The sequence below is a fragment of the Leptonotus elevatus genome, chromosome 18 (genome assembly GCF_054856555.1).
Source record: "Leptonotus elevatus isolate MCC_2025b chromosome 18, RoL_Lele_1.0, whole genome shotgun sequence".
Lineage (NCBI taxonomy): Eukaryota > Metazoa > Chordata > Actinopteri > Syngnathiformes > Syngnathidae > Leptonotus > Leptonotus elevatus.
The window spans coordinates 15,245,893-15,258,866 of NC_141256.1; the positions used below are offsets into that span (position 1 = coordinate 15,245,893).

Below are 12,974 nucleotides of genomic sequence, written 5' to 3' on the forward strand. Positions count from 1 at the left end.
TATTTTTTTTTGTAACGTCAATAAGGCGTTTTTTTAAAAACTAAAAAAAAAACGACGGCTTTTTTTATGGCTCTTATTTTTTTTTGTAACGACAATAAAGCGTTTTTTTAAAAACTAAAAAAAAAACGACGGCTTTTTTTATGGCTCTTATTTATTTTTGTAACGACAAAAAGGCGTTTTTTTAAAAACTAAAAAAAAAACGACGGCTTTTTTTATGGCTCTTATTTTTTTGTAACGACAAAAAGGCGTTTAAAAAAAAAAAACAACGACGGCTTTTTTTATGGCTCTTATTTTTTTTTGTAACGACAATAAAGCGTTTTTTTAAAAACTAAAAAAAAAACGACGGCTTTTTTTATGGCTCTTATTTTTTTTGTAACGACAAAAAGGCGTTTTTTTAAAAACTAAAAAAAAAACGACGGCTTTTTTTATGGCTCTTATTTTTTTGTAACGACAAAAAGGTGTTTAAAAAAAAAACAACGACGGCTTTTTTTATGGCTCTTATTTTTTTTGTAACGACAATAAGGCGTTTTTTTAAAAACTAAAAAAAAAACTATGGCTTTTTTTATGGCTCTTATTTTTTTTGTAACGACAATAAGGCGTTTTTTTAAAAACTAAAAAAAAAACGACGTTTTTTTTTTTATGGCTCTTATTTTTTTTTTGTAACGACAATAAGGCGTTTTTTTAAAAACTAAAAAAAAAACGACGGCTTTTTTTTATGGCCAAAGATGGCTTTTTTTGTTTTTTACGACAATGTAGAGTAAGGCGTTTTTGGTGTGTTTTTTTAACAACCATGTATAAAGATGGCTTCTTTTTTTTTGACTATGTATAGTAACACCTTTTTAAGATGACAGTATAGTGAAAGTTAAAACAACAATTTGTAGTAAAGCTTTTATTTAAAAAAAAGAAAAAAAAAGACTATCTATAGTATGCCTTTTTTTTTAATGAGTATTTTTCTAATGACCACATATAGTAAAGCATTTATTTTTACATGAAAAAGTGTGTAACAAAACAAACCAAAAAACACCCAACCTCACCTAACAAAATTAAGTAGAACATGGCCAATATCTACAGGTGACTGTGGAAACTACGCCCCGACTCATTGCGGACAAAATAAAAAAGCAAGTGCATACTGTACAAATCTTAACAAAGTCGATCACAATGAATCTTTTTGACAATTTTTGTCAAAAGCTTCTTGGCTGGAGTGAACGATTCCACAATCTGCTCAATGTGCTCGGCCCTGCACACACAAAACAATATGATTTGAAAAAGCAGCAGCACGTTGGTGAACTTTTTGAGGGCTTTTGCCGAGTTTGGACATCCCCGCTTTGACGCGATTTCTCAAATACGTACGTCGTGTCCCCACTGATGCTTTCGAACGCATGCACGTGAAGAACGTAGAGTTGGTTGGCCAAGCTGAGCGACAAGGTGACCTCAAACTTGGCGCGTCTCCTCACACTGCTGAAGACCATTTTTACCCTACGACCAGAACACAACATTTGCCATTTGCACGAAAAAGGCCGTCGGGGCCAACGGAGGAACTTACCGGGTGTCCTCGCAGCAAATGTCCACCATGTTGAGCCGCAAAGCTCCCCACATTTCCAGCAGCTGCAACTCCTCGCCCAAGAGACGACAGTTGCTCACCACCAAAGACACGTCGTGGAGCAACTGCGCGCGGGAGGAAGACGAACGAGATCAGGAGCCGAAGCGTCCGCACGCGATTCAATTCCAAAACAATATTCAAATGTCGGACCTTCGGAAGGTGACGACTCGTTGGGTACTTCTCCGGCCAGCCCGTTTCAGCCTCCGCGTACTGAGAGAGCAGTTTGTGAACCAAGCGCGCGTGGCTCTGCGACTTCTCATCTAAAGATCAGCAAACAGAACAAAAAGGTCAAAGAGGAAAAAAAAGAAAAAAAAGAAGTCATCTAGCGATGGTGGATGAAAGTGCAGATGAACAAACCTCACCATCAAGTTGAAATTTGAAATTGATTTGTGACGTTTCCCACTCAGCACTATTTCCTAAAAAACAATGAAGACGGCACATTTATTATTTAATTTTATTTTATTTATAAGTAATTCATAACAAGACAAAAAAAATAAAAAATCTGTATGTACCCGCGTGCAGCAACTGTAAATGCAATGTGCCGTAGAGGAACGTGTACAGGGTGTAGTTTTCCGTCTTTTCTCGAAATCTCCATTCATTGAGCCTGAAAAGACATTTACAAAAAAATAACATCGATATAGTTTGGGTAAAATTCAACAAGTCCGAAGGCACGAAAAAAAGAGAAACTGACGGTTCAAGCGCGGCGAGGAAGCTCTGAAGATTCTTCGTCTCGCCTTTCAGACGACTCAATTTAGTGGAAGTCTTCTTTTTCTGCACCTCCAGTTCATATATTTGTCTGCAATAAAAAAAAAAAGAAAAAAAAGAAGAAGCTATTTTAGAAAACCATTTTCAATATGAACTGGCAAACAACAGTGTATGTTTTAAAACGACGGAATAGTCACAAATGGTTTACCGCTTGTTGTCATCCAAAGTCTCACCAACTTTCTTCATTTCTGTGAATGAAATCAAAATTTTTTTTGTTTACATTTTTACAACTGGACCTGAAATGTTTCGACAGCAAATGAAACGAAACGTCATCGTGTGCCGGCTCGCCTTCCTGGAGTGACTTCAAACTTGGCATCGTTTCGGTTCCTTTTTCTTCAACTGCTGCTAGTTCTGTAATGTAAAAGTTTACACACACGTAACCTTTCAACTCTCCTCTTGGATATTTCGACGGCATTACCTGCTTCCAAATCCGAAATGCAATCATCAAGCATTTTGATCATCTGGTTCGATTCAATTGAACTTCTCAGCTTCTCTTGCTGGTCCTGAAAAAGAATCAAAATGTCAGATGACCTCCAATCGCTCTTAAAAGCAACTGAAGTATTTTTGGTGGGATTTCTGTAAAAAAAAAAAAAAAAAAAAAATTAGTCACCGCAAGATTGAGTACAAGGTCCGAGTACAGGACCTCCTTCATTTCATGTGCGCGGATTTTGCTCATCTTTCGGAAGAAATTGTTTCTTTCTTTGAGTTTCACACCAAAAGATTTGATCTGCGGATTCAAACAAACGCAATTGAATTCGCCGAACGTGCACTTTTGCCGTCTGCAAGCACGACGACGACAAACGACGACGACAAAGAAAACGTCAGACCTCCTTTTCGGAAGAATTTTTCAAATCCTCCCACAATTGTTTATTGATCATCTTGAGAGGTTTGTTTAAGTCCAACATTCTGCAATTCAACCTTGGCAAGACAAAAGTATGCGTTTTCAACTTTGAAGACTTTAAATATGACGCAATAAAAGCGTCTCTCTCACCCGTCCACCTTCCCAGCGAGGATCTCAAAATCCGCTTCGTAGATCATTTGTTCGGGACGATGTATGTGTCGGTTTTTCAACACATCCGTTGCCGAGCAACCGGCGCCGCGCGGAAGCTGAGGCGCGACAACAAATCAATTCAGACCATTTGCGTGTGTGACTTTTTGCTTGGATCTTCCCGCCGGCGCGAACCTACTCTGCCGGGAAGGACGCTTTGCCGAGGTTTGTGGATCACAAAGTCGATGTCGAAGACTTTGAAAAACTCGAGCGCCGTCAAACTGCCGTCCATTAATTTCTGCAAGGAAAGCAAAGCATCTGCTGTTGGTGGACAAACGAGTGATTAAATCTTGACTTCGGATTCTCAAAAGCAAACCTGGACGTCGTCGTCTTCAAGGCGGGACTCCAACATGCTGCGTTTGAAAGCTGAAAGCCACAAAAGTAGCATTTTAGTCGTTATTTGAGTCCAAGAACACATCGTTTTATTTATTTGATATTCTTTAGATTATGTGGAATATTTTGCATCTAAGTCGTCTTTTTTGATGAAAATCAACTCGACGCGCAATTCCGGCAAATCAACGAGCGGCTACTTCGGCTCCGAGACGCGAGCTCGGAAATTAGCCAGCACGAGTTCGTGGTCGGGTGAACTTGACGGCCGTTGGATTCATGTTACGTTAAAACTATAATTCATAATTTTTTGTTCCCACCTCCCGTCTGCCGCTCGTGCTTGTTGCACTCGTTAGCTGCAGATTTGAAAAAGGGGGTGTGTCACTGTGTGTCACATGACAATGTCCCCGTGACAAGATTTGATCAAATGATCATTTCCGTCTTCCAGGATTGGCTGGCAACCAGTTCCGGGCGTGCCCCGTCGTCCCCGGCGACTGCCCCGGAGCCAGCCGGGATAGGCTCCAGCAACCCCGCGACCCTCTGAAAATGGATGGCGGGATCATTTTCGGCTCGTTTTTGTTCATGAACTAAAACTTCCATCGGTTTTGTCCAGTTTTTATTAAGCAGAGCATATTTTTTCGTCTCGTCTTCACGAGTCGACGAAAATGCGTCGTGATTTAGTCACAGCTGTTTATTGACAAGGGTTTTAGTCTCGCCTGGTGATTGTTGACAAAATTGTTTCCGTTGACGAAATGAACACTAAACGTGGGAACTTACTGGAGTTGAATGTGGCATCGCATCGGCCGCTGGAGGAATCCATCGTCTGGTTTGGCGCGGCTGCAACTGCGCTGATGTTCGCACCTTCGCATTCCACATCGCGAGAAGCCATTTCCTGGTAAGAAATCAAAGGCGGGACTGTTTTCTTTTTTGCGAGCGTCTACGCGCCCGCTTTGGCTTGATGTCCGATGACGTACCGTCGCAACAGCTGACGTCTTCATCTTCTTGTCCTCCGGACGGTTTTCAAGGGCCGGCAAGCGTCTCTTGAGCGCTTGCGGAGCGTTCGGGCCGTTCCCGTGAAAACAGTCGTCCAGTAGCGTTTCCTCCACGTCGAACCGCTCAACGGGGATGACGCTCCCGGAGACGCTCGGGGGATTTTCCGCGTCCAGCGTTTCCGACAAATCTTCGCAGCTCGCGAGCTCTTCGTCATGAATGTCGCTCACGTCGTCGTCGTTCCACCGGCTCAGGTTATTCGCCGCATCGCCGCCCGGCGTCCGGCCTGCTGCTTTTCGCCGAGCGTCGGCGTGGCTTCTCTCGGGGAGTTTTGGCTTAAAGCATCCGGTGGACAGTCGTGACGTCAGCGCTGTCGTCTGACATTTGAAAGGAGTTCTCACAGTCCGGTCGCGCGTCACCTCGTCGTCCGTCTTGCCCGTTTCGACCTCCGCCGCGAATTCATTGTCACCGCTCGCGTTTGCGTCCGGGTCCAAACAAGGCCAAGGCGGGGCTGTGCAGCCGTCCGCGACGACCGTCTCGGAGGCGGCGTTTATCACGTGACTCAAGCGTCTCATTTTGAACTGAATGTCAGCAATGCTTAATCGCTTCGACTGCCTGGAAGGATTTGAATCTGTGCCGCCGTCGCCGTCGGCGCCGCCGGCGCGAGGGGAATTGACCTCCTGCGGCAAGGGAGCGCTTTCGTTTGTGAATTCAGCATCCGGACTTCCCGCCGCATCTTGAGCGAGCTCGCGACTGGTCCGCCGTGACGTCGTCTCTTCAGCGTCAGCGTCCGCGTGCGATGTCGACGACTGGCACGGGTGGCGCGCACCCGAGCATCCGTCGCCGGCGGTTGCTTGACCTTCTGTCACCTTGACGCTTTCGTCAGTCTCGACTGCGTGCCACGAGTCGTCCGTGTTCTTCTGTTGACGGGAAAACTCTTCATGGTGGTCTTCATCGCCTTCGGATTTATTCTTCACATCCGATGCTTTGGTTGGCGTCAAGCGGTTTGCGTCAACAGTTTCCGCAACGGATGCTTCTGAAAGGAAATCCGTTTGACTAAAGATATTTTGTCCTGGATTGAAACCAAATACTGATAAAGATTTTTTGGGGGGGGCACCAAACTTCTCTTCTTGTTTCTTGGCAGGAGGAATTTCAAACCTCGCCGCAATGTTTACAGCGTGACTTTGCGTTACGTCATTTGCCGTTAATCCGACCGTCTTCTTCTCTCCTCCAGAAGTCAAAAATGCCGTTTTTTCTTGAGTCCGCGACCTTCGCACCGCTTCCATATCTGCGTCCTTTGCGGGAGACTTCTCTGGAACATCCTGCTGTGCTTCCGAATGATTTTCAACGTTTGAGGCGAGGCTTCGCGTCACATCCGTTGCTGAAAACCGGATCGGTTTTTCTCCTCCAGCAGGTGCAAAGTCAACATTCTGCTGTGTTGCAGGTTCGAAAGGAGCGTCAATGTCGACGGCGAGGCTCCGCGTGGTATCCATTTCTGCAAACCTTCCGGTTCGCTCCTCGCCAGGCGCTCCCGGCTCAAAATGTGCAGCAGAGTTTGCCGTCGGGTTTTGCGTCGCACCCGCCGCCGCGACGTTTGCGAACAACCCGAAGGTTTCCTCTCCTGCTGACGTTTTGACGTTTTCTGGTTCCGAATGCGGCGCGATGTTCGAGGCCAGTTTTCTCATCACATCTTCCGCTGCGTCGTTTGTTAAAGACCGCCTCGTTTCTTCTCCTCCAGAATGCACAGAGCGGACATCCTTGGGTGCGCCTGGTTCGAAAGGCGTCTCAATGTTTGTGGTGACACTTTGCGTCATATCCATCACGGCGTCGTTTGCCGAAAACCTGATCGTTTCCTCTCCCCCGGCGGGTAACGGGTGGACGTTTTTGTGAAGTACTGGTCCGGACTGAGTATCAATTACAGTGGTGAAGCATTTGGTCATGTCCAGGGTGCCGTCATTTGCGGCAAACCTCAGCGTTTTTTCTCCTCCAGCGGGTCGAAAGTGGACATTTTTGGGTGCACGGGGTTCAAAAGGCGTCTCAATGTTTACGGTAAGACTTCGCGTCATCTCCATCGCTGCGTCGTTGGCTGCGAACCGGATGGTTTTTTCTCCTCCGGCGGGTCGAGCGTGGGCGTCGTTATGTCGAAAAGGCGCATCAATGTTTACGGTAAGACTTCGCGTCATCTCCATCGCTCCGTCGTTCGCCGCAAACCTCACTGTTCTCTCGTCGCCGGTTGGTAAAATGTCCAGAATTTGGTGCGACTGCATTGTGGAGGTACGATCTGTGTTGGCGCATCGACTTTGAGTCGCATCAGAGTTGGAATCGTCAGCTGTAAATCTCACCGCTTGCTCTCTGCAGTCCTCTTGAGTGTCAGAATGCATCTGAGAAAGAACAACATTTGGAGTTAAATCACATTAACATGTTTCCTTAAAATTGTATGAAATTAAAGGCAATTTTATCGGCCACAAGAGGGCGGCCGATACCTTGAAATAGGGCTGGCCGATATGGCCAGAAAATAAAAATAAAAATTCTAGTCATTCAGGACAATTACGATTTTAATCGAATAAACCCATCCAACATTTATTTCAACATTTCATTTATTCAAAAATAGCGTGTACTGATTCTAAATCAGTTTTAACAGAAACTTGACATTCATAGTCTGTGCTTAAATGTCATAGTAGTAGCAGTTGAAGTGAAAATAATTGGGTAAAAAATAAACATAAAAAAATTATAATTAAAAAAAAAAATCTGAAGTAGTTGGTAAACATGACTTGTAAACCACCCTCCAGAATTCTGCCACGTGTGCAAAATTACAACTCACAAAAACATTCGGATGTAACATAACATAAAAACAACAGCTTTTAATAATCTAGAAGACAAAACTCAATTTCACAATTTAGCAAGTTTTCAACATTTCGATTTTTTAAATGACGATGTATCGAATTAATTTGCCCTACCTTGAAATAAGGCCTAGTATCATCCCCGTACTTTCTATTGGTACTCGCCAATCCCGAACAACAATGCATCATTTAATTTGCAGTAAATAAATCATTTTTGGACCAATTAAGTAAAATGGATCATTTTCCCGCGGTACGCCTCTGGACCGCTCACGGCACACAAGGCTGGGAATCAGCGAGCGCAAAGCAGTCATGTTCAGATTTAAGATGCAAAGTCACGCGCACCCAGTTTTGTGCAGCAACATGCGATTAATCTGCTATCATCTCTTTTTCTTGAGCACAATAAAAAGAAAAACTAAAGAAAAGCTCACCTGATTTTTCCAAGACTGCCTCAATTTGTTTTCCTTCCCTAAAAGCACAGAAGATAATGATTTATTTCAATTGCAAATATCACTTGACATGTTTTTAATAGCGTGTAAATGATTGTACCCGTATTATGAGATGACGTCTGTTCATCAGAGAACAGCTGAGGAAATGTAGTTTGTCCACATTGGAGAGGCTCACCTGTCCTCCGAATATCGCCCGTTTGAAATTCGGCCATGTTGATGCTCGGGTCATCTTTGGGAAGGATTGGATGTCCGTTGGATGCTTGCTCGTTTGCCCCAAGCTGAAGGTTCACCGGAGCCATTCCGGCATGTCCAGGGTTAACGCTGGGGCCTTCTGGTTTAAAGATGTTTGTAAGGAATTTTTCAAATTTGGAGTCCAAGAGGATTCCAGATGAAACGCGTTGGCCAGCGTTCTCTCTGTGTTTCGTTTCCGCAGATGACGCGAAAAAGCCTTTTTTTCCTTCACAGAGGAAATTTGGAGCAGGGGGAGGCGACCGCTCGCCTGTGATTTGAACAGTATAACTCCGCGTCATGTCCATACTGGCGTCATCTGCAGTGAACTTGATGGTTTTCTCTGTGGATTTTTCATTTAAATTGTCCTGGGAAAAAAAAATCATCACAAAATCAGCAATTCATAATATTCTGTACTTTCAATAAGCCTGGAAGCAGTTTGAAAAGGAAAGTAGCTTGAGTAATGTTAAAAGAAAAAAAATGTGCATATTCAAAAAGAAAAGAAAAAAATAAGTTAAATCCTAGTATGATGTCATTGTTGTGTTTTAAAGTCAATATTTGCAATGTTGACCCTTCGACAAAAGATTTTTGGTGAATCCTGTTCATTTCAACAGTACAAATGCAATAACAAGCATAAAACTGAAGCTCGCTGCAAAAACTTTGGCCAAGGCTGTTACATTTATTTTTAATTACAGTCATTTCTGGACTGTAAGGCGCACCTGACTATAAGCCTCGCTAGCTAATTTGAGGGAACACTCAAGTTTGTTACACATATAAGCCGCACCCGACTGTAAAGGGTGCAGAAGCTTCCCGCTGCTTTCTTTTCCATAATGAGGGTGCAAATTGTCTCGCTCTCGTTCCGTCTTCCCTACTGTATTTGGGCTTTATAGTGCGCCCCCTTGTGATCTGATGGATAAGCCGCACCTTTGTATTAGCCGCAGGGTCGAATGCAAGTGAAAAAAAGTAGCGGCTTGCAGTCCAGAAATTAATGTAATATAAGAAGCGTAATAAAAGCAACATACAATAAATCAGTCTTCATTCATTACGCATGTTTTAAAACTTACCCTTTGCCACTGAAGTGCATGAAAAGAAGGATTCTTTAAAGAGCTTGTATCTAAAAATGTAAAGCACCAGTTAATAGAAACAACATTAGATGAATGCAGCTGATGTGGCGAGAAAAAAAAAAAAAAACGCCATACCAGTTTTCTGCAGAGTCATTTCTTCAGCTTTTTCCTTCTCAAACCTGTTGGGAACCAAACACAATATTTGCTCCTTAAAACATTTGTAAGATTTGTGGCACAACATTGACAACACATTCTGACTGGCAGTTCCTGAAACATGAATAGTGAAGTAAAAAAATGCATAAAATGCATCAAACATACCCGTTTCCAAATGCTGCTGCCATGAAGACAAAAGAAGTACCAAAGACGTTAAAACGCTGCTCAGAAAAGTGAAATGAAATGAAAATGAGTAAGTCAGCAAAGTACCTTTTGGCTTGGATGATCCCGGAGTCATTGTGGTCCGTTTCTGCAGCACTTTTGGCTCGTGCCTTGCTTGCGATGCAGTATCAGACTGCGAATACATTTCTTGTTGGGGGAAAAAACACTGAAAAGGATCATCGGCGTCATCTGTCAAACCTGCAACCGCCGCGTCCATCTCGCCATCGTCATCTTGGCAGGGTCCCATATTCCTGCTGTTCGTACTTGATTCCCCCATCACAGAAGAAAGCAAAGTTGAAGCCTGATTTTCCACGTCCACCTTCTGGCTTTTCATCTGGCACATGCTCGTTCCCAACGAAAGTTTCACATGGGAGCCACTTGATTTGGAACGACCACAGAGCAAGTTGTTGAAAGAAGGATCGCCACTTGGCGCCGGTGACAGAACGCCGCCACCCGTGACTCTGCCAGCGCACGGCATTTGGAAGTCTCTTGTGATGTCGCCGAGGCTCGCATTCATAGATTTGCTTCCCGCCGAGGACGCGGCCGTCTTCTTTTTCTGCGCAGCCTCTGACAGATAGTCGTCGTTATCACCAATGTTGAAGGTGTGACTCCGGGTCATCTCCATGGAGCCTTCGTCCTCACTATACAGCACGGTTTTCTCTCCAAAGACGTCCTCCTCGGGTTCAAAGATGACCTGAGGAGGTGTCAAAATGTACATGAACGCACAGCCAAAGGATTTGCAAAAAAAAATATCTTTTAAAGAACACGACAAGAATTCACATGCAAAATGTCACAACTTGGTCAAGTAATGAAGAGAATCGTACATTTCCTTTTAGTTGGGAGCTTTGAAGAGGTGCACTAATCAGTGGAGTCGTTCCTAGATGGATTTTGGACACATATTTATTTACAAAGTATGCAAAAACGAACAGCAAAGAACAGAATAAAAAAAAAAAAAAAAGGAATACCCATAATGTGTTGTTTGCCATCTTCACCAACTGACATCTGAACACTACAATGAGGCAAATGAAAATGCTACATACAAATCATTTTATTTTTCAGGACATAAGAGTTTTTGAAAGAGTCCACTTTACCTATTTTGTGCCGGTATTGCTGCCAAGAAAAAAAAAAAAGTGAAACATTTACAAAACTGCTCAATATTCAATATTCTACAAACAATATTATATGTCACGGGACTTAACATACCTGTAGGCATTAACTCTTGAAATGGACTTCTGACATTTTTCACATCCCTTTGGAAAGGAAGAAAGTATTAAAGTAATGCTGTTGTTGTTGTTTTAACACAAAATACGTGTGTTTTCAGTGGTTTACTTGGAAAAAAGAAGGACATCATTGGCCGGCGCAAAGCTAACTCTTCTGGAATTTCTTTTTTCACTTGGTTTGGCACATTCAACCTGAATGAAAATAAGACATCAGAAAAAATGCAGTAGTATTCTAGTATATATTTCAAAGTACCACCGTTTGACCTCATTTTCCTGTTGGTCTGGATCTTGGAATCGTGTTGATTTCCGCGACGCTTTAAGAATCTGGAAAATTACAAAATAAGTCTAAAACATAAGGTAATTCCCGTAATGTTGGAATGTACATTTTTTTTTCATAGCGTATGTAAGAATGTGTATATTATAGTTTGTTTTCATCATTAAGTCATTGGCACTACTCACAGATGAAATGCGTCTCCTGGAGGAGTATCCACTGTTTTCACTGTAATAAATAAAATAAAAAAAGTCAGATCACAAAACCCAACCACAAGATGTATGAAAAGAATTACGTTAACTGTGTCAAATGTGTTTTGACTCACTCATTCTTGCCAGAGTCCAAGGGCTCCATTTGCTATTTAAAAAAAAAAAAGTCATTAATTTAGGTACAGGTAAACTTTCATTGGTATGCTTGATACAGTCTTCCATAAATTAAGTGTTTTTCAAAAGTTCGGTTTAATTTTGGGGAGATTTCAAATGAAAGCAAATATACGCCTATTAATGAATGGCAAAATAACGTCTTAGTGTCCCTCAAAGAAGAAACCAAAAGTGAGCAACTTTCCTCAAACCGAATTCGTGTGTGCACTTGTATTTATTTGGCCGCTAGCTTGCTATTCATAAAAGAGAGCAAAACTGTGGGAATAAATAAGAAAGTCAGACATACCTCGTAGTAGCTCCTCGTGAAGCCGTTTACACTTATTGATAAATATGGTTAAGTACGTGTTGTAATCATAACGTCAAGGGCCAAAGCTGAAGACGAAATTAAAAAACAAACCGCGCTCGAGCTAACGTCAACTGGAAGTTAACGTCCGGAGGTTTGAATTTAGCCGCCTCCGCGCATGCGCACTTGCGCAGTAAACGGATGCCGCTGTCTTCTTTAATGATGTATTCTACTGGCGTAATTTTGTGAATTTACGGAATTATTTAACAACAGTAAAAATAATAAATTACATAATATTTCGAAAAATTTATTCTTTCTGCAAAACGCATACTGTACCGGTAATGACGCACACAGCGGAAATACGATGCAGGCCCCTCCCCCCCTTTTTTTGTGTTTCATGTAACGTTCTGTAAGGTTCAACAGCGAGCTCATGTCATAAGAGCCTTGCTTTAATGGTCTGGTCTTAGGTCTGCATTGCTTTCCCTTAAAAAAAAAAGTAGTATATTATTATTTTTACGTATTGGGGCCACGTATAAATATATTTTTTTAGAGGGGAGGGGAAAAAACTCCCACATTTGCTACTTTATTTAAAAAAAAATATATATATATATATATATATTATACGTGGCCCTAATATGCCTTACTTGTAAGCTATTTATTTAATTATTTTAAGAAATTAATTTCCCCCTGTCTTCTAGTCTTTTTTGAGGTGTGGTCTATCATTGCCAGCCACTACAGCAATTAGAACAAGAAATTGTGTTTCTATTGATTTTTGGTGAATAGTTTTAAACTTTTATGGTTATTTTTGTCCCTTAAGTGTCCCCAACGTGTCCATAACGGGAGATGTGATGAATATTAAAGCTATAATAGTTGCTTACCATGGCAATCTACTACAGCAATCAGAATGAGGAAAAAAAGTGTTTTTTATTGATTTTTGGTGAATATTTTTTGGACATTTCTGGTTATTTTTGTCCCTTAAATGTCCCCAACTTCTCCATAATGGGAGATATAATAAATATTATAGTGCAGGAATTTTGAATGAGGAATGGTGTTTTTATAGAATTTTGGTGAATATTTTTGAGACCTCTAAGGAATAAGGTGAATAAGCTCTCCATCACTCCACTTCTTAGTCCATTC

General features: G+C 42.1%; 1 protein-coding gene across 3 annotated transcripts; it reads right to left on the bottom strand.

The window, feature by feature from the left end:
• Nucleotides 1-883: 883 nt before the first annotated feature.
• knl1 (kinetochore scaffold 1) lies at nucleotides 884-11,988 on the bottom strand. 3 transcript variants are annotated; one of them, XM_086061666.1, is made up of 32 exons: nucleotides 11,841-11,988; nucleotides 11,500-11,531; nucleotides 11,363-11,402; nucleotides 11,168-11,227; nucleotides 11,013-11,095; nucleotides 10,887-10,933; nucleotides 10,775-10,793; nucleotides 10,649-10,692; nucleotides 10,508-10,560; nucleotides 9,732-10,377; nucleotides 9,627-9,639; nucleotides 9,444-9,487; nucleotides 9,309-9,358; nucleotides 8,117-8,612; nucleotides 7,999-8,036; nucleotides 4,715-7,111; nucleotides 4,518-4,632; nucleotides 3,730-3,779; nucleotides 3,553-3,651; nucleotides 3,357-3,472; nucleotides 3,193-3,283; nucleotides 2,976-3,092; nucleotides 2,784-2,868; nucleotides 2,654-2,716; nucleotides 2,514-2,553; nucleotides 2,292-2,396; nucleotides 2,113-2,204; nucleotides 1,963-2,016; nucleotides 1,751-1,860; nucleotides 1,544-1,665; nucleotides 1,351-1,476; nucleotides 884-1,237 (listed from the first exon to the last, which is right to left on the bottom strand). In XM_086061666.1, exons 2-32 carry the CDS (start codon nucleotides 11,526-11,528, stop codon nucleotides 1,141-1,143), a joined length of 5,541 nt encoding a protein of 1,846 aa, XP_085917792.1. In that variant the 5' UTR covers nucleotides 11,529-11,531; nucleotides 11,841-11,988; the 3' UTR covers nucleotides 884-1,140. The 3 variants fall into 3 exon arrangements, with proteins under 3 accessions (XP_085917792.1, XP_085917793.1, XP_085917791.1); XM_086061667.1 differs by having other exon boundaries at nucleotides 8,192-8,612; nucleotides 9,627-9,642; XM_086061665.1 differs by having other exon boundaries at nucleotides 9,627-9,642.
• Between the last annotated feature and the right edge of the window lie 986 nt (nucleotides 11,989-12,974).